Source organism: Phialemonium atrogriseum (assembly GCF_030411735.1).
Source record: "Phialemonium atrogriseum strain 8032-3 unplaced genomic scaffold QBC33scaffold_38, whole genome shotgun sequence".
NCBI lineage: Eukaryota > Fungi > Ascomycota > Sordariomycetes > Cephalothecales > Cephalothecaceae > Phialemonium > Phialemonium atrogriseum.
In genome coordinates, this window is record NW_026848175.1 from 115,325 (window position 1) to 134,420 (window position 19,096).

At 53.1% G+C, this 19,096-nt stretch overlaps 10 protein-coding genes across 10 annotated transcripts; 5 read left to right on the forward strand and 5 right to left on the reverse strand.

Annotated features, from left to right (window-relative positions):
• The first annotated feature begins 823 nt into the window (after nucleotides 1–823).
• QBC33DRAFT_551341 (Alpha/beta hydrolase fold-1) lies at nucleotides 824–1,834 on the forward strand. The gene is made up of 3 exons (XM_060429167.1): nucleotides 824–1,322; nucleotides 1,389–1,502; nucleotides 1,575–1,834. The coding sequence occupies exons 1-3, from the start codon at nucleotides 894–896 to the stop codon at nucleotides 1,812–1,814; spliced, it is 783 nt and encodes a 260-aa protein (XP_060278931.1). The 5' UTR covers nucleotides 824–893; the 3' UTR covers nucleotides 1,815–1,834.
• Nucleotides 1,835–1,910: 76 nt separating this feature from the next.
• On the reverse strand, nucleotides 1,911–4,315 carry QBC33DRAFT_614146 (Alpha/Beta hydrolase protein; the record flags this gene model as incomplete). Its single annotated transcript, XM_060432576.1, has 6 exons — nucleotides 1,911–2,372; nucleotides 2,451–2,602; nucleotides 2,645–2,800; nucleotides 2,837–3,628; nucleotides 3,692–4,114; nucleotides 4,181–4,315. The coding sequence occupies 6 exons, from the start codon at nucleotides 4,313–4,315 to the stop codon at nucleotides 1,946–1,948; spliced, it is 2,085 nt and encodes a 694-aa protein (XP_060278932.1). The 3' UTR covers nucleotides 1,911–1,945.
• A 309-nt stretch (nucleotides 4,316–4,624) lies between these two features.
• On the reverse strand, nucleotides 4,625–5,271 carry QBC33DRAFT_551343 (uncharacterized protein). The gene has a single exon (XM_060429168.1). The coding sequence runs from the start codon at nucleotides 5,129–5,131 to the stop codon at nucleotides 4,796–4,798; it is 336 nt and encodes a 111-aa protein (XP_060278933.1). The 5' UTR covers nucleotides 5,132–5,271; the 3' UTR covers nucleotides 4,625–4,795.
• Nucleotides 5,272–6,902: 1,631 nt separating this feature from the next.
• QBC33DRAFT_573987 (methyltransferase) lies at nucleotides 6,903–8,118 on the forward strand (the record flags this gene model as incomplete). The annotated part of the gene is made up of 1 exon (XM_060430729.1): nucleotides 6,903–8,118. The coding sequence occupies exon 1, from the start codon at nucleotides 6,916–6,918 to the stop codon at nucleotides 8,116–8,118; it is 1,203 nt and encodes a 400-aa protein (XP_060278934.1). The 5' UTR covers nucleotides 6,903–6,915.
• A 26-nt stretch (nucleotides 8,119–8,144) lies between these two features.
• Nucleotides 8,145–9,105, forward strand: QBC33DRAFT_551345 (uncharacterized protein). The gene has a single exon (XM_060429169.1). It carries the CDS (start codon nucleotides 8,435–8,437, stop codon nucleotides 8,801–8,803), a length of 369 nt encoding a protein of 122 aa, XP_060278935.1. The 5' UTR covers nucleotides 8,145–8,434; the 3' UTR covers nucleotides 8,804–9,105.
• A 198-nt stretch (nucleotides 9,106–9,303) lies between these two features.
• On the forward strand, nucleotides 9,304–12,131 carry QBC33DRAFT_256498 (uncharacterized protein). Its single transcript, XM_060423065.1, has 4 exons — nucleotides 9,304–9,936; nucleotides 9,998–11,667; nucleotides 11,742–11,994; nucleotides 12,059–12,131. The coding sequence occupies exons 1-4, from the start codon at nucleotides 9,337–9,339 to the stop codon at nucleotides 12,119–12,121; spliced, it is 2,586 nt and encodes an 861-aa protein (XP_060278936.1). The 5' UTR covers nucleotides 9,304–9,336; the 3' UTR covers nucleotides 12,122–12,131.
• Nucleotides 11,909–14,301, reverse strand: QBC33DRAFT_500627 (uncharacterized protein). Its single transcript, XM_060425676.1, has 4 exons — nucleotides 14,085–14,301; nucleotides 13,564–13,974; nucleotides 13,043–13,495; nucleotides 11,909–12,950 (listed from the first exon to the last, which is right to left on the reverse strand). Exons 1-4 carry the CDS (start codon nucleotides 14,278–14,280, stop codon nucleotides 12,142–12,144), a joined length of 1,869 nt encoding a protein of 622 aa, XP_060278937.1. The 5' UTR covers nucleotides 14,281–14,301; the 3' UTR covers nucleotides 11,909–12,141.
• A 711-nt stretch (nucleotides 14,302–15,012) lies between these two features.
• Nucleotides 15,013–15,730, reverse strand: QBC33DRAFT_500628 (Ribonuclease/ribotoxin). The gene is made up of 3 exons (XM_060425677.1): nucleotides 15,693–15,730; nucleotides 15,459–15,633; nucleotides 15,013–15,399 (listed from the first exon to the last, which is right to left on the reverse strand). Exons 1-3 carry the CDS (start codon nucleotides 15,705–15,707, stop codon nucleotides 15,185–15,187), a joined length of 405 nt encoding a protein of 134 aa, XP_060278938.1. The 5' UTR covers nucleotides 15,708–15,730; the 3' UTR covers nucleotides 15,013–15,184.
• Nucleotides 15,731–16,542: 812 nt separating this feature from the next.
• On the reverse strand, nucleotides 16,543–17,161 carry QBC33DRAFT_551353 (uncharacterized protein). The gene has a single exon (XM_060429170.1). The coding sequence runs from the start codon at nucleotides 17,050–17,052 to the stop codon at nucleotides 16,606–16,608; it is 447 nt and encodes a 148-aa protein (XP_060278939.1). The 5' UTR covers nucleotides 17,053–17,161; the 3' UTR covers nucleotides 16,543–16,605.
• A 189-nt stretch (nucleotides 17,162–17,350) lies between these two features.
• On the forward strand, nucleotides 17,351–19,080 carry QBC33DRAFT_551354 (uncharacterized protein). The gene is made up of 3 exons (XM_060429171.1): nucleotides 17,351–17,562; nucleotides 17,619–17,750; nucleotides 17,822–19,080. Exons 1-3 carry the CDS (start codon nucleotides 17,518–17,520, stop codon nucleotides 18,719–18,721), a joined length of 1,077 nt encoding a protein of 358 aa, XP_060278940.1. The 5' UTR covers nucleotides 17,351–17,517; the 3' UTR covers nucleotides 18,722–19,080.
• The last annotated feature ends 16 nt before the right edge of the window (nucleotides 19,081–19,096 follow it).

Sequence of the window (19,096 nt, forward strand, 5' to 3'; positions counted from 1 at the left end):
GGTGACCTTTGTGATGATCGCTAGATATCTTGATTCACGCGCTCAATCTTTAATCCCAACGTCCTGTTTTAAGCGCCTCTGTCGCTATAGTTCGTCTTCACCACGTGCGATCGTCTATTAGCCTAGCCGGAGCACCTAAGCAAAGAAGCCCACGACACGGAACCAGTCCTGGAACCTCGTCTCGTGGGCTAGGAGAATAGGTTAATTTTGGCAATCCTCCATACCCCACCCCCGCACGACCCCACCTATTTTGAGTTGGTGCCCCAGTATCGAGTCCACGCGCCATCATTGAATTACTTGCACGATAACTGAGAGAGATCGATAATGTGATAGGTTACCAGGTAACGAGACAGGCCGTTGTAGCCCAACCGGTGACCCACGATGCAGGGAAGCAGCAAACTGTCTGAGGCTTGGAAATCCCACTGACGACGGCTTCCACGCCATGATCGGGGGTTGATGAGTAATACCCCTTCGCCCTCAAAGCCGAAGTCTTCATCGCCGCCACCACCAGACTTTAAGCAGGGAGCATGGATTCCAAACCTATCTGCCTCGGAACACTCGAGGTTAACTTACGGTCTGTCCATCAATCATTTCTTCCACCGCGCGTTGGACTTGTCCGAGGAGTAATTTGAGAAACCGCTTGAGTAGAGAGTTTCTTGTCTTGACTGACCGCTGGTTGGACAGCCGAGAGGCGGTTAGTAAGTGTCATCTCACGTCAGCCAAACATCTAAGACACGGTCATGAATCAGCATAACCACTGATTAGACACTTTTGTCTCGAGGAGACGTAGTTTCTTATTTAATCGTGACTTTAACCTCCCTCCCTTCTTAAAGCGGGGACCGCTGCTTGTAACCGTTGTACATCCTTACAAGGATCATCCCATCGCTGACAAGATGGCGCCGGAAGCCCCTCCAACCCTCTTCCTTATCCACGGCGGTGGCCACGGCGACCCAGCTTACTTCCAAAAGTTCCAAGACGAGCTGCACAAAGCCGAGATACCCACAGAGACAGGCACCCAGCCATCCAATGGCGGGTTCCCGCCACGACCCATGTACAACGACGCGGCTTATTGGCGCGCAGAGATCGATCGTCTCGCCGACGCCGGAAAGGACGTTGTCGTGCTCATGCACTCGGTGGGCGGCGTTGTCGGCACGGAGGCTACGCAGGGGCTGGGCAAGGCGGAGCGGGCAAAGAGGGGGCTGCCGGGTGGTGTGGTGCACCTGGTCTACCTCACCGCGTATCTGCCCAACGAGGGCGATAGCGTCTTTAGCTTCTATGGCGAGGGGACTCTGCTACCCACGCGGGCCGAATTTCGCACGGCGGTGAGTCAGTGATTTGGGTACTGAGGTTCGAGTGCGTATGCTGACACCATTCGTCGGGCCGGACAGGACAATGGGGTCGATATTTTCGTTCTCGATCCCTTTGCTGCCTATTACTACAACGACATGGCTCCTGAGGAGCAGCAGCATTGGGCTCAGTACTTGAAACATTCCCCACTTGAGGTACCGCAGCCACTCAAACCCATTTCACAGAATTGTGGCTCTCAAGACTGACTCTCCCGGCTAATTAATTAGCTGATTACTCAACCCGTCACTCACGCGACATGGCAAGATATACCAACCTCATATATCATCGCTGAGTTGGATCAGGTTATACTGCCGGAAGTGCAACAGCAGATGGTCAACGACGCAAAGGAGAAGCATGGTATCGAAATCACGACCTTCTCCTTGCCGTCGAGCCACTCTCCGTTTTTGAGCATGCCCGATCGGTTAACCGACGTTATCAAGTCAATTTACCGGGCTATTCAGAAGTGAAGCCGTAGGTTGATGTGGGGCAATCAGCTGTCTGTACGGAGGTACAATACTAATTAGAGAAAAGAAAGACGGCTATATAGCCGAGCAGTTTATAGAGCTCCCTAGGCTTCTTTAACGTTTAAACTCTGTGCTCAGTACGGACTTGAGGCGTTGCTGATGCCACTGTAGAAGTTGATCCACTTGAAGATCTCCGTGTGCCACACCAAACTATTCTCCGGGTTGCTCACATAATGCGTCTCATCAGGGAAGTTCAGAAATTTGCTAGGCACGCCCTTGACCTGGAGCAGGTTGAAGAGCAGAATTCCCTCAGACACGGGAAGTCGGTAGTCGTTATCACTGTGCACGACAAAGTGCGGTGTGGCCCAGTTGTCCACGTACTGGATCGGATTCCAGTCGTAGTACGGCGAGCCCTCCACAAGTGCCGTCTCGTTGAACGGCCCGCTGAAGTCGTGGTTCATGAACCACAGCTCTTCGCTGGCGTACTGGGATAGAGTGCTGGTGCTTCCATCATGTGTGACGAGGGCTTTGAACCATCGCCCCATTTCGTGGCCTTGGATCCTGGATGGCCGCATCAGTGGGCGATGAAATGGGCGGTTGACAAAAGAAAAGGGGGCTGTCCCTGTCATATGCACTTACCAGTTCGTCATGTAACCTCCATAAGATGCCCCTGCTTCAATTCCCCGGCTTGTGTCGACATAGTCAAGAGTTCTGTTCACATACTTCCAGGCGTGGACAAAATCCCAATACGGGTAACTTCCCCATCTGCCTTGGACCGCATCGGTCAGGTTCTGGCCTCAGCCGGAAGACGCCGTGGGATTGGGAGCGATCACAACGTAACCCTGGTCAGCCCAGACTTTCAAGTTCCACCGAACGCTCCAGTTGTTGTATTGACCACCCTGGGGCCCTCCGTGTGTAATGAACGCCAAGGGGTATTTCTTCGTCCTGTCGAAACCCTCCGGAAAAACGATCCACGACTGCTGTTTGATCTACGAAGTGTTCGTCGAGTAATGGAACTCGGAAACATCTTCCGGCCCAAGACCGGTAAGTTCGGGGTCGACCAAGTTGGCTTGGAAGTAAGTCTTGGTGACCTTTCCGTCAGGAGTGGTCGTGTAGATGTCTCGGCTAGACCAGAGCTTCGAATCAGATACCAGAAGCGAGCCATTTGGAATGGTGTAGTAGGCGGCTGTGGCACCGTCATCTGTGATGTTCTTTGGTTCATACGAGTCCCCGGCACTCAGGGGGACTGGGAAGATCCGTACTCGGCCCAAGTCAGATGCCGAAGTGAATATCGTTGCCGAATCTCGTCCCCAAGCCCCTATATCTGGCGACCTGTCCCAATTCTTGGCAAGGGCTATGACATTGAAGTTGGCCGGATCCGCATTGGCAAAATACAGAATGGTGCGATCTGACTCGTAGAAGATACCATTTTGCTGCACGTAGGCAATGTAGTTCCCATCTGGAGAGAACCGCGGGCTTAAAGAGGCTCCTTGCGCCTCGGAATAACTTGTCGCACCTCTGGCATTTATACGGACTGCATCGCCAGCAGATCCGTCAAATGGAACGTACCAAATCTGGCTGCTCGTGTAGTTTGCCAATGGCAGGTCAATGTCCTTGGAATTGAAGACCACTTTGCTGCCGTCGGGCGATAGGTCGTAGTCCTCCGATCCGTCCAGGTCAAGGGGACTCTCGGCGCAAGTGACATTGCAGATGCCAGTCACGTAGTTGGTGAGGTTGCCCCTCAGGGTATACGAATCGCCTTCAGGGGTGAGAACCCCGCCGAAGACAGCATTTCGTCTCTCCGTGAGATAATAGTTCTGGTGCTCCCGTCAGCGTTGAAAGCATTCCCAGGAGTCCCAAGTGGCATCCATCAAACGTACCCAATGCCGAACGTACGTCGACGAGTAAATCCTAGCTGTGCTCTTTGGCTTGGCAGACAGCCTCTGGTTGTAGGCAGTTCCGTTAGGCCAGGCACTTGCGTAGACGAGGAAGTGGATATCTCCAGATGGTGTCACGGCTGCCTTGAGACCGGAGTAGGGTGCCGGAAGGGAGGCGATCAACGAGGTGTGATCAAGGGCAGCGGCATCCGCATAGTAGAGGCTGACGCCACCGTCGCCCTCTTCATTCGTGCTATTGATGTAGATTAAACTCGTGGTAGTCGGGCCCACGAATACGACCTCTGATATGTCCGAGCCCGCGTGCCATAATGAAACATCACCGCTCTCTAAGTCTAGACGCTTCCATGCCGTCGCATGCGTAGAGGTTGAAAAAGAGTAGTTTGTCACCGTGAAAATGGCAAAATCCTGATTTTCAGCAATAAATTTAGCGCCGTGGACTACAACTTTTCTGTGAGGCAGGGTGTGACAGACACCAGATGGATTCGGGACAGCAGCAGAATACCGGTTCGCTGAAATCAATCCCTCCGGCGTGAGGGCATAGGCAGAGTAAGTTAGAGTTGCTAGAGCCACTGCCGCTAGGCATCCGATCAATTTTTTCGTCTTCATGACCCGTTGATTCTCTTCAATCTGGGATTAACGAAAAGGTGATGGACGGAGCTATTTATAAATGCCAAGAGGGGATGGAGGGAATAAACTTATCTTGACAGCTTTCGTCGCCGCAAGCGGGATATCACGCTGTTACCAAACTAGGAAGGTCACTATTACCGTGCAACGCGAACCATGCAAACGCAGTTGCGTCAATTTGTGAAATCTTGCGTGTAAGAAGCTACCTAATCAATATGCTACGGGAGTATATTGACAGGGTAATTGGATGGCTCAACCCCGCGTCGCTGGGAGATACCAAAAGCGCGGTGACAAGAAGAGAAGCATGGCATAATCAAGGCTTGAGGCACAGATCATATTTCGGAAACCTGAAAAATAACTGATGACTTTCCCCAAGATAGGCATCCACAGCCAGAGATGTTTCCACTGAATCCCCTAATCGTCCGGCATACTTTGCCACCATGCAACATGTCTCTCCAGCCACTAAAAAGGAACCGAACTGTCACAGTTCTGGTAAGTATCGCAGCCCGGTGCAAGGGCTTGGGATAAGCTGTTCAGTGCCGAGGCGGCGCTGGTCAAGTCGTTGTCCACGCTCTGGAGGGTATTCCGAGCCGCATCCGCGGCTCCTCCGGACCACCCGCCGATGGTGCCGATGACGGCACTGTCGATTTCGTTCCTGATCTGCTGGATCTGGTTCGAGACCGCATTGATGTCTCCCACAAGATCGCGGCGGGAGACTCCGCGTTTGGAGCTGTCCGCTGGTGCACAATTGGCTATCGTGGTGGCGAGGAGGACGAGGGAGCAGAGTTTGAACTGCATGTTGCCAGTCGGAAGGGCTTGGCTTCGAGGTTAATTTGTCTTTGTTTGCGAAGCAGAGGGGACGGACTGTCTTTCGGGAAGGGCCAAGATGATGGGGTAGGCTATCGGTGGATGTGTAAAGTGGCTGGACTTAAGCGTTGATATAACAGATGGCATTCAAGGAGGCCAAGACATCCGGCCCCTTTTATGTTCGATTTGGATGAATTCCTCCCGGAGTCACAGCCGTCACTTTGGTCAATCAGGTTCAGGTTCAGGGGTGAGATTGCAGGAAGCCGTAAGCACTGCGTCACTTCACTGGTCGATCGCCACTTCTGTAACCTGAAGGAGTTGCACTGCCGGGCTCAGGAGTTGATGAGTTATACAGAAAGATTTTTGGGTAGGATCTGACTCAGCTGATCAACAACCATGCAGGCAGCTTTTCTGCGGTTATTGGGTTCCCAGATGTGCCAAATGTCTGGGAATGTTACCCAGGATCAAGGGATGCCAAGTTTATAGTAAACAAGCATTGGGGAATAAACCTCCAAAAAAAGCAAAAAGAAAATTGTGACTCGGATGCGGGGAGTCGAACCCCGTGCTGTTGAGATAGCAACCACTCCTGGGAAGTGAGAGTCAACGATGTTACCGCTACACCACACCCGACGAATAATCGATTGTGGCTCCGACCGACTTGGCAAGACGAGTCGCTAATTGTCACTAGTTTCGTCCGTTTCTAGTCAGAGAATGAAGAGAAAAAACAGAGGGAAGACAAAGCAATGAAACCAAATAAATATATTTTTATATCTGATGTGCGCGCATCCCCCTTGGAGATATTAATTGGTTGTTGAGCTCTGAAGAAAAATGGCAAGCGATGCTGCACACCAGGGGCACAACCGCACAACCTGCTGAATTGAATCTTTCTATTGATGTTACTTTCTCGCCCTCACTTGCTTTCACATATGTCACAAGTTGCAGGGGATTCTCCTAGAGTATATGCTGCATCCCGCAAGTCGCTCTGTCTTAATTGCCATCTGGTTTCTAAGCGGACCTTGCTCAGACCTTTGACTATTCTGGCAGCAGGGCCAAGCCACGTGTGTAAGAGCAGTGGCAAGAACGATATTCTTGGCGTCTTGGCGCCATTGTTTTGGCAGCTCGTCTCGTCCGCCACTGGCCATTGCTATTCCCATACTTCTGATATCCTTATACATCGTCCCAGAAGGCCTGCTCAATGCAAACAACCGCACTTGGCAAACTTGAGAACGAAGTCAGGAGTCGATTTTACGCAACCAACGTCTTTATGGTCGAGAGGGGTTAAGCTCGGTGAGATTTGACTCGTAACAAAATATTAGGACGTGGCCATTTGGAACAGTGTATCTAGAACGATGCCATCCCGCCAAGGATCCCGCCCAGCTCTAGCTAGCCAACTGGAATCAGTTCCAATGGTAGCAGCTAAAACTGTGACTGTGCTGCAGACAGTAACTTTCCTTTGAAGTTGTCAAGTTAAACGTAAGGCTCAACGGATTGAGTATATAAGTCAGTGCAAGTCTTGCGGGATGATTTAATCATTGTTCTTAATTTTTTCCAAAATTATTGTGGAGAGAAAATTTTCACGATAGCATCACTTTTAGGTGTGGATCCAAACGTTAGCCTTAGCCTAGGCAAATGGCAAGCCAAGCTAATTGGCGGACTTGGCGAACAATAAAATGGCACTTCATGGGGGAAAAATCCCAATTTTCAACATTTCTCAGCAAACCTTTCCTCACACATGGCATCATTCCACGATATTTCGATTTCTCGCACCAGTGCCTATGAGACCCGCAGGGTGCCCGCTGCCTCCATCGAGCAGCTTGCCGCCTCTACTGCCCTTGGATAACCTTACGGGAGAACAGGTGTTCTCGGCCCTGAAGAGCTTGTCCACCATCTACTGCCCGCTTTCGGCTTCTCTTTCCTTCGGGTTGACCACCGAGAGCAAAACCCTGTCGAACATTACATCGACGTCGTCGCTGGATTCTGGCTACGCCTCTGGGACCGACGATGAAGACGAAGGAAGCCTTGGCGCCCTTCGCGCAGATGCCTTCGAGCGCACCTTTGCAGAGCGCTGGCTGACAGGCTTCATCGCGTGCGCGGAAGATTTGCCATGCTTTGCCTCTGAAGAAAAGCGGCAGCGCGCACTTGATCAAGCTTGCTACGTGCTTGAGTCTTTTTTCGCCAGCCCAGCGGACAATGACCAAGCGGACGAAAATCAGGAGGGCTACACACGCAATTTCTCCTTCGAGTTGTCTCTCCCAGCACCGAGCACTAGTAAAACCTCCATCGAGGTTCGCCTCAACGACGGATTGGCAGGCTCGAATTCCTCGGCAGACTATGATGACGTTGGCCTGCAAAGCTGGGGTGCGTCCATCGTGCTGTCCGAGCAACTGTGCGACTCGCCTGCACGGTATGGCCTCACTCAACTTGCCCTTGGTTCCTCGTCGCGCATCATCGAGTTGGGTGCTGGGACGGGACTTGTCAGTCTCGTGCTCGGGACTGTGCTACCTCACCTGGGTCTTGCAGACTCGACAGTAATCGCAACAGACTACCATCCAGCCGTGCTTGCAAATTTGCGCGACAACATTGCAGCTAACTTTCCGTCCCACGACCCGGCACCGGTGCAGGCCACCCTCCTCGACTGGTCTGCACCCTCACTAGAGCCGCCACTTCACATCCCGGCGGATATGCTGATTGCGACGGATGTTGTTTACGCCCCTGAGCACGCCGTATGGCTGCGCGACTGCGCCAGCCGCCTCCTTGCGCCGGACGGCGTATTCTGGCTCCTCATCTCTGTTCGCGAAACTGGTCGATTTGATGGGATTTGTGAAACTGTTGAGGCTGCTATGACTGCAGATGACCGTCCCAGAGACAGAGACGGACATAGACTGACGATTCTGGAAGCACAGATGCTGCAGAAGCGTAGTGGGATTGGGCGTAATGACGAGACAGGGTACAAGTTATTCAGGATCGGGTGGGTGTGATTATACACGAGGGGTATAATAGATTTCCACTACATTAGAGATGTCGGAACGACTTATGAAACGAATATAAGCAAGAACGTGACTGTCGTGTTCTGAGCATCACAGCCAAGAAATAAGCGCCTTGTAACCACGCGCGGCACGAACCAACACACCGCTAATTGGACGGCTTTTTGAGCAACTCCAGGCAGCGAGTGTCGGTTTATTTCATAGAGAGTGCGCCCCTGAATCGAGAGCCTAACAAAATCCCCATACCTTCTTGATCATCCATCCATTCTGTACCCTCCTGATTTCCCCCTGGCCCTCACGCCATCCAACCATGTTAGCCGAACCACTCGATTTGGAGCCCATCAAAGACGAGGAATGTGGGCTGCTGAGTGATCCCGAGATTCAAATCCTCACCATGTTCGAGTCAGCCATCGAGTCATCGCCGAGCCTGGACGAGAAAGCGAAGCACTTTGTCACTGCCCTTGTTGCATCTGTTCCACAGAGCCAATCTGATTCGGAGACAGAAGGTATGGCCATGGACACGTGGCAAGTCCTGACCTACATTGCCTGCCGCACTCCCTGCCGCCACTATGCGCAGGATGTCCTTGTTCAAGTCGTGGGCATGCTGAATGGACATGATGCTCTTGCAACTGTCACTTTTCAACTCTCGGTCAACCGAGCCCGAGGGTGCAACCCATGACAGTCCCTATAGGGGAGGTGCCTTGTATTCAGGGACGAGAGGGTTCAACTTTGAGCGGTGGGGGTTTTGGAAGCGGCGACTGGCAGTGTTACGCAAGGATGTCGGCGATACCGCGCCGATAGATGGAGCGCTGGGGATGATGACAGCAGCAGAAAAAGAAGCGGCCGATACTCTTCGGAGAAGCTAGGAAGAGAGTCCATGGCAGCAGATTGTACGCTACCATAGTCTTTAACTTTATGCAATGATCAAGTGTTCGCTCGTGCGCAGTTGGCAGCTCTCTCCTTTGCCGGAATGATCGATTCTTCGGCCGCATGAACGTCACTAAATAGGTTGACAGCCTGCAAGTTCGGGCATTTGTGATGGCTAGCGCTCTTCGGCTAACGTATGATTGGTTAGTTCCTCGGGTTCAACAGGTACGTACCGACGGAGATTAGCGGAACCCCGCTCAATCTCGGTATTTTGCCTGCGACCTTCTTCCTCTTTCTTCTTTCTCCCGATTCCCCAACCCGAACCGACATTATTCAACAGAAATCATGGCGGATAGCCCACAGGCCTCTCCGGCCCCTGATGCGCACACGCCTCCCCGGCGCAAACGCCGACGACAAACAAAGTCGTGTCAGCAGTGTCGCCAGCGCAAGATCCGCTGCGACCAGGGCCTGCCCTGCCGCCCCTGTGTTCGTGCCAGGGCCCAGCTTCAGTGCTCCTATCGCTCTTCCATCCCTGGTAGTGGGGTCAACACTGCACCCGCCTCCGAGCCCAGGACAGGCCGACCTCTGACTGTTGCCTCGCCCACACCGTCTCTAGACCGAACATCCAATCCGTTGCCCAATCCGCGCTTATTGCCGCCAATTGCGGATCAACCTCCCCAGCACAGGGCGGAAGCTACCGTGAGGACTCAGGGGCGCGACCATCTTTCCATCCCTGGTTCTGCCGATCACGAGGAGATAATTCGGGAGCTTCGACAACGCGTGCACCGGCTCGAGACCCAGCTGGCAGAGAAACCCGACCAGGCGACAGGCCATACGAACACCTCGTCGGGTTCATTCATCCCAGCCACGTTTCCGCGTCTTCGTAATGCAGCAGACAAGACGAAACTCTTTGGAAAAAGCCACTGGCTCCATACTGCGGAGAAGGCATGACATGAGGCGGACTTCCCTTCCTTTTCATGTCGTACAGCCGCTGACCATTGCATAGTTTCAAACCCTCGGCAAATTTGATGCCGTAGAGCTGGAGCCGTCCTTCAATCATGCCTTCGATGATGTCCAGGCCGAGCTGAACAGCATTGTGAAGGACACCCGGAGCCTCCGCAGAGCCGTCAAAGCCCATGACTCGGCCCAGCTGAACAATCCCGTCCCGGATTTGCTGAATACCCTGCCGGCCAAGGCAACCTGCGATAAACTTGTCCGCTGCTACTTGCAGACGTTCGAGCCCGTCTACCGGGTGGTTCACGTCCCCACTTTCTGGAAAGAGTACAACCAATTCTGGGAGCAAACTCAGATCATGTCAACGTCATCTCCATTTGTCATGAAGCTTGTCCTCGTCCTCGCCATTGGAACAGTCTTCCTCCCAGATACGGCCGATATAGACCGCGCCACGCTCCATCGTCTGGCCCAAACATGGATCTATGCTGCTCAGTGGTGGCTGACTGGACCCTCCGAGAAGTCGATCATTACCCTAGATGGACTTCAAGTATTCTGTTTGCTTATCATCGCAAGGCAAGCGACCCATAACTCACCAGGCGGGTCCGTCTGGCTGTCGACGGGATCTTTGATGACCATGGCCATGGCCATGGGACTCCATCGGAATCCAAACATGTTCCTCCCAACGCTATCGCCATTCCAGGTGCAGATGCGAGTGCGTCTGTGGACGACAGTTCTCGAGTTGGCCCTTCAGTCTTGCCTCAACTCTGGCTTGCCGCTCGGCATCTCAATTCATGACTACGACACAGTTGCGCCTTCGAATTTTGATGATCAGGACCTTGACCCCTCAGGCTCTGCCGAGCCGGCGCCGGATGATCAGGTCACCGATTCTTCAGTCCAAATCTTGCTTGCCAAGTCTTTGCCTTTGCGCCTCAAGGTTGCACAGCTGCTCAATGACTTTCGAGGGGAGCCGTCCTACGAGACGGCGCTGAAGCTGGGTACGGACTTGAGGGCAGCTTGCCGAGATGTCGCCATCTTCTTTCATTCCGCCATCCCACAGCCTTTGTCTGACGCTTCCGTTCTATCGCGGACGGATTTCCATCGAAGGTTCCTCGGGGTATACTTACGGAAGTATATCCTTCTCCTGCACCGCCCCTTCATGCTCCAAGCCAGGAAGGATCCTCGGTACTACATGTCTCGCAAGATTTGTGTCGAGTCTGCCATGGCCATTGGATCTTACTCGAGAGAAGCCAACTCAGGCCTTGCTGCCGGGGTGCTAGATGACCTCTCACGATTATCTATGGTCGCGGCGGGATGCTTCAAGGGAGCACTCACCATGGATATCATCATGGTCCTCTCACTGGAGGTGATCACCCAGTTGGAGGAGGAATCACCTCGAGACTCGGCACCCGACCCCCTGGACGATATCCTCAAGGCAAACCGCGCACCCTTGATTCAGACCCTTGAGCATATCGCCGAACAGCTTCTACAGGGTATCGCGCTCGGCAGCGCCAGCATGAAACGGTATATCTTTGTGTCGGGGTACCTCAGCCAGATCCGCGCAATGGAGTCCGGCCGATGCGTCAAGCAAGCGATATACACATCTCTGATCGAAAGCATGAAGAAATGCCACTCTCTTTTGCAGGAGTACCGGCCTGTGATGTCCCCGCAAGTATCAGCGACCCAGCAATGGCGTCTCTCTTCCCATTCAAGCTCGGGTCTTCGGTAAGTATTACACTCACAGCCGCCTGTGACAGCGACACGAGAGAGTCCTGGCTAACAAAGACACACCCCTTTAGGAGGCTGATTCGTCCTGGGATATTTCAAACTTTCTGTACTTGCCCGTTTTGGGTGACGATGGGCAGAACACCTGGCCCACGTAACGACAATTTCGTGGAATTCACAATGTGCAGTTTGGTCTCAGTCGCCTTGGCAATATTTCTTGCCTCGACGAGGCTCATTGACACACACACCCAACACCGTTTAAGATCTCTACCCGGTTGCTTGGACGGATTTCCGGTTCTCATCAAAGCGAACGTCGAAAATATCCGAGTATGGTTGGCCCCCACACGAACACGCTGGCCATGTGCGGAACTAGAGAACTAACTGAACACAGCACATTACATGCAGCTCCCTACCACCGCTTTCGGCCAGCAAAATAGTACGTAACAAAGGCTAGGACGAGCACTGAGGGAAACTTTAGCAAGCAGCCTCCTTGATCAAATCTGCCGCATGCTCCGCAATAGCATACACCGTCGACTGCGTATGCGTCGCCGGAACAATAGGCATGATGCTAGCATCCACTACCCAAAGCCCCTCGACGCCATAGACTCGCAGCTTGGGGTCGACCACCCCGCCCCATTCCCGGGGCATCATCGCCGCCGTTCCAACAGGATGATCAAAAGTCGGGCTCAGCAGCGACTCACGCATAGTCGCCTCCACGACCGCATCGCCCACCACGGCCGGCCCCGGCGAGAGTTCCACGGCCGCGAGGGGCCCGATGCTCGCGCTCGCCATGAAGGCGCGGGCCTTGGCCAGTGCGCGGACGACCAGTATCAGGTCTATGGGGTTCGAGACCGAGTTGAAGTCGACGAGCGGGGATATCGACGGGTCGGGGTCCGTGCTATTGATGAGGACGGTGCCTCTCGACAGGGGCTTCTCCACCGCCACGGGGACGCTCGGCTGGCCGCCAAAGGTGATCTCGACGATGCCAGCGTGGGGGTTGAGGAACTGGGATTGGATGGCTTCGCGTTGTCGGACGAAGCCCTTGACCAAGGACGGGTTCTCGGCGTATACGGCGGGGAGGTGGTCCAGGGGATCCTGCTCGCTGAGCGTGGCGACGATGTCTTTGTAATTGGGATCGAGATCCCGCAGAGACGCGAATACAATGCGATTCCCCCAGGCATGTGTGAGCGGGCCGGTGCGATTCGCCTTGTATTCTTCCCAGGACGCATTATAAAACTCGGGGTTGTTCATGAGCGTAGGATTAATTTTTGTATCCGTGGTGACTTGAGTGTTCATATCAGCACACAACACACAACACACAAACGAGATGCTCCCATATCCAAAGAATTCCGAATAATTAGCAGTTAAGACTTACAGTTATATGCCATGTAGAAGGACGGATGGTCCTGAAAGTTCGCACCAACTCCAGGCAGATCAACCACCACGTCGATGTCCAGGGATCTGAGATGCTTGGAAGAGCCGATGCCGCTGAGCTGCAATATCCGGGGAGTATTAACTGCTCCAGTAGCTAAGATGACGTTTTTGGCCTTGATTAGTCTCGTGTCTGAGCTGTCTCGGCTGGCAATTTCGACACCCTTTGCTCTTCTCTTTGTGTCAAACTTGATAGTGGCTCCGAAGTGACGCACGAGTAGGTGTAGGTTGCTACGATGGCTCGCTGGGCGGTAGTATGCCGTCTCTGCCGAGGAGCGAGTCGCGTTCTTGCCACCGGAGTTTTGGGGTAGCCATGAAAGGCCAGCGTTGTTGCCGTCTGTGCCATCTTCCAGCGCCGGCGCCTTTAAATCCTCGACCCACGCTTCAGCTTGGAGCTCTGTATCGATGGGTTAGCACATGATACGACACACGTCCTGTTTGGATTTACGATGCAGTGCTCCGTACCGGCTTCTGGCCATTGCCACGATGGAAACCCTACCCGTATGGGCCCTTTGCCGTACGAATCCGGATTCCACTGATACCCGTATCGCTCAACATACTTGTCGGCTGGTGGTTCGATTGTGGACGATTTCCGGAAATACTTCAACATAGACTCCCATCCCCAATGGGGGTTCCCAAGGGCCTCCCAAGAATCGTAATCTTCTTCTGATCCACGGTCCCATGCCAACCCATTCACGGTCGATCCGCCACCGACCACGGCTCCAAGGCGGAGCCCCGAAGTGCGGTTCCCGAGGTGAGTCTGCGGAACCGACGTAATGTTGTACAGGCGAGGCGCCTGACTTAACGTGGTCAAGTATGGCACAGTGGCATTAACTGTGTTTGCGAAGTCACCGTACTCGATAACTAGGACGGTTTCTGCAGCATGTAAGTTGAAGTGCAATTCAGAGGCGACTACACCTTATGCTCTGTAATCACTATTCAGAGACGTGAGAGGGAATACAGCCGGCAAGGGCAGTCGTAATTACTTGTTGAATCTTCAGTCAGCCGGTTGGCCACAACGAGACCACTGGTTCCACCCCCGACAATGATGTAGTCATATTCGTCGTTGAGGGACCCCAAGTCTCGCTTGATATTGTCATCATTTTGTCCGAGGGAGAAATCAGCAACGGTCAGAAGTGCTAGCAGGGCAACACCAAGACTGGAAATGCGGTGAGGAAACATTGTCAAATTTGAGAACCTCGGGATGATGTAAGTAGGGGGGTTTGGGTTCCGGTTATATACTGTTACTCCAAACCTACTTGTGCAGTTACATTGCCATGTGCAAATCAGCCTGCAGCGTGCCGGACTGCCTGTAGCATGCATACTTCATCCAATAACACAACCTGGCCCACCAAATATTTAATACACATGACTAATTGTGCATGGTAAGACCGGAACACAATTTAGTGTCGCCCAATCTCGGTCGATCTTGGCTGGCATCTCCCTCTTTTGGACTGCCATTGATAATCAGTGCCAGTCAACGCCTCTACGCGAAGAGAATGATATCAGTTGCTAGAAACCATGACAAGGCGAGGCGCCTCTGTGTCAGCTATCGCGCCATTGGCTTCGATGATATCTGATTCTTCACGCGGGGCACCTTCGCCTGGATCCTGCCACCTCGATCGGGTCATGGGTCAGTCGGAAGCTGTCGGCAAGATCCATCTAGGATTAGCTGACCCACCGGGATTAGATTACTCGAGAACTGCTGCCGTATTACGACAGTCGGTGACTGGAGCTATTTTCTTTCGAGGCACTCGACCCCTTTTTCCTTTCTTCCGCCTCCTTATACCCGATTTCCTTCATGTCCGCAAGGATATCTATCCACAAGCCCCCATTGTAACAGCCGCTACTCTGCTTCTGAGACCCGTTAGGCTGCACGGGACAAGTCCGTGTTAGTATGACCAGAATTTCTGTTGCTATTTTCACATATAAAAGATCAGAGAACCAGAAATTACAAGTCGCTGACCGCAGATAATTAACCAGGCAACTCGACAAGCCACAAGAGTTCGTTATCTACATCTAGACCAAAGTGTGTAACATGGCAGTGTTTCTCTTTGGGCATCCTGTGCCACAATGGTAATACCATCTAACCCTTCTTGCAAGCCACAAAGTTGTTTCCGGTTGCTCCATTGTGCGTGATCAGAGCATCAAATTTTCCCTTCGAGTCGAAAACGACGCGGTCTGCTCCAGGAGAGCCGCTTGTAAAGACCTTGTAGCTCGACAGAATGGGAAACTCGTACCACGGAGCCGACGTGGGGAAATCGAAGCCCTCGTAATCATTGTACTGATGGGGGTAATCGTCTGGGGGCGATTAGCAGGTGAGCGCGGAGGAAGTCGGGGACAAGTTTAAAGAAACATACCCACGGTTGCCCCAGACTGGTGCAGCGAATAGCCCTTTGCCAGAGCGTCATCGATGTCCGACTGCCAGTAACAGACTGAACCGCAGGTGTAGACACAAGAGGCTCGCTCCTCCAAAGGGATGACTGCTCCTGAGGCAGTCACGGTCAGAAGACCAAGCACGATAGCGGGAAGGATCTAGGCAATGTAAGCATGCGCGAATGAATACGTCGTGATTGTTTACTCAGCATAATTACCCTGAAGCTGACCATGATGGGGAGTGAAAACACAAAAGGGGAGGGGGAGAGGAATGGACTACTAATTACCTATTTAAAAAAGGAAAAGGAGACAACTGAGAGATATATATGTCGATCAAGCATAGCTTACATGCCTCGTGCAACGCTGCAGAGCCCCCTTAGGCAGGTCCTTTAGTCCATTGCCCATGGAGAAAGCGTCGGAGGTGTGATCGCTGCAGTTAGACAACGATGCAACCCGTTCTCTAATGAGTATCGGGCGTTACGACCTTCTTGTTTCACACAAGCCGTGCTTGGTGGCTCGATTGGCCAACCAATGTCCGGCTCTGGTGGCATTTAGGTTATCTCAGGGAGTGCGATGCTACGCGCTATTCGGCACGCAAGGATATTCGTGGCCATGATTGGGGGAAAGATGGTGGGGGGAGCACGGCGATCGCTCTACAGTGCGTCAGGCACAGGACGAATCAGCAATAGGAAGACGGCCACGACCTCAAAACTTGGAGTGAATTTTGATCGCAGGGTGAGAAAGTGAAACTTTGTAATGTTGACTACGAATGGAAGTTCTGAGAAGCGAGATTTGACGGTTGCAGCAATCAGCAGCGCTTTAACGAACTTCCCAAATCTGGAAATGGAAGTTCTTGCGGAAAAGGACTTGAGGACGTTTGCCAATTTCAGCTTGGAACGTCTCCTCTATACTTCGACCTGCCTCTTCAATTTGTCATGTCGTGTCTATTTTCTAACATGAGCTTCCTTCTGCAACTCTTGAATCGGTTTAATATCTCGACTATCTCAGTTTCCTCTAGATGATTCGTAATTATCCCAGTTCCATATGCCAAGATGTGCTCTTCCAAGTGCTCAATGGAATCATTCTCTCTGGTGCATTATCTAGGAGCAGTGTAAAGAGAGGCTGCTCATTTTATCGAGTTTCGCAGGCCCTATGTTTTAGTAGCAAGCAGACACGTTGCTCGATTCTTTCAAGAGGAATTCCTCCCTGAAGACGTATTGAAACAAAGCAAGCAGTCAAGCTAAAGTACCAGCCTCCTGATGCCCTTGTCATGTGGAATTGGATATCGAAGCATTCTAAATTCTGCCAGAAGGGTTCCACGATAGTAGGGTTGACACTGGGCCAAAACAGAGACTCATTGACTGTTCCTGCTAGTGCAAGGTTCTTCATGGTCTTGAAATGAGCTGTAGTCTCACGGATCGCGGCATAGAGAGGGTAAAGGTGTGCATTTGAGGTGCTTAGGCTTGCTAGACGCCAGTGGTAGTTCCAGGCATTGCCGTGGTCCACGACTATCTTCAGTGACAGTAACGTGGAATTCGTGGGTAATATGTATCGGGCGACGTGGGCAAAGAAAGCCATTGCGGTTTGCACGGCGTAGTAATACTGGATAACGCCGTTCCATGTCGTTCATATACCAGTATCCATCGCGCAGATTTTGCAGATTTGCGCAATGTCGACAGCAACCTGGCAGGCAAGTGTTTGTCTCATTGGATGCACCCTGAAGGAGCTAATTGCAGGCACTGGAGGGAGTTCCCCAGGCTGCAACAGACGAAGGCATGGAAGGTACTTGTACAAGGAAGTGGGGCCATAGCGCACGGACCGATTTCTCGAGAATCGATACTGGCTGGATTTGGACAGGACAACAAAGAGTGAATATGCAGATGCAGCACCGATATCCAACCAACAACCAACTCCCGAGAGAAGGATTTAGCCGCTTGCTGCGCCACCGAATATACGTGGGTAGTCGGCCAAAAATTGCACATCATCAAGCGCTAGGTTTCATCTCTCGCCCGACAGCGTATCTGGGATTAGAATGCTGAGAGGATGGGATCGTCTTGGTCAAAGAACGAGTTCCCCGTCGACGGCCGTGTACGATGCTCTCGCTCCTGGAGAAAACTACCTGTGCTAATCTTCCAATTTGCTAGACGGTTCTCATCACCGGCGGCTCGCGAGGTCTTGGCCTCAGCGCCGCGTGCCAGCTCGCCAAGAAAGGCGCAGATATCATCATTGTCGCCCGCAATGCCAACAAGCTGGAGGAGGCCATGACGCAGATCTCGGTACCTATGTTCCCCTGCACTCCTTTTTCCCCCCTTCTTGCACTGTGTTGTTGAGTTGACAACTGTCCTAGCAAAGTGCCCGCGCGCCCGACACTCAGCGCTTCCATCAGATCCGCGCCGATGTGACCACAGCCACTGAGTGCGCGCGTGTTGTCGTGGACGCGACAGCATGGAATGGTGGGGCGCCACCAGACATTGTCTGGTGCTGCAGCGGCAGTGCGCACCCGACCCTGTTCATTGACACGCCGGTCGAGCAGTTCCAGACCATGATGGACAGCAATTATTTCTCGTGCGCCTACATGGCCCACGCCGTGCTCAACGCCTGGCTACGGGAACCCGAAAAGCAGAATCGGAAGGCTGCCGACAATGAGCAGTCGACCAGTGCCGGCAAGGCCTCCTCCACCACCACCACCACCACCACCAAATCCGCTCCGCCAGCACGCCACCTCGTCTTCACGGGCTCCTTCGTCTCTTTCTACAGCTTCGCCGGTTTCACGCCCTACTCGCCTTCCAAGGCCGCCATCCGATCCCTCTCGGACTCACTGTCGCAGGAGATGAACCTCTACGCGGCCGCGCACCCATCCGTGGCCCGCGTCCGCGTCCACACCGTGTTCCCGGCCACGATGCCGACGCAGTCGCTCGAGGACGAGAACCGCGTCAAGACGGACCTGACCAAGTCCCTCGAGGAGGGCGACCAGGTCCTGCAGCCGGACGAGTGCGCCCGACGCAGCATTGCGGGCCTCGAGCGCGGCGAGGAGCTGGTTGCTACGTCGACCATCATTCGCCTGGTCATGACGTCAGTGCTGGGCGGGAGCATCCGGGGTGGCCTCGTTAAGGGGGTCGTGGACACGCTGCTGGGATGGGTCGTCCTAGTTGTGATGGTGTTTATCCGCTGGGACATGGACGTCAAGGTGGCCAGGTGGGGGCGTGACCATGGCGCAAGCGGCATGGTATCGAACAAGAAGGGGTAACTGTTTGTACTATGTCTCGGAATTGATTGGCTTCTAGCGTTATGGAATAATACAACAGCGGTTTCCTTGCCATCTGACTGCCCCATATTATGGAGTGGTCGACCCATGTCAGCAATCCGTCTTCGGATCTTCGGAGGTACAGGGTGTTGTTGCTCAAACTGCAGGGGGAACTCAAAATCGGCTCCGAGCATTGTCGGCCAATTCACCGTCTTTATCCCCATTCACGTCGCACGCGTATGCGTCAACGCGGCCATTTGTATGACTTCGGCCAAATCCTAAAATCCGCGACCTAATCTCCGGGTTGTGCCGTTGCCGCACAACGCACAGACAACGCACAGACCACATCACCAGATAGATAGGTACCTATATATATGG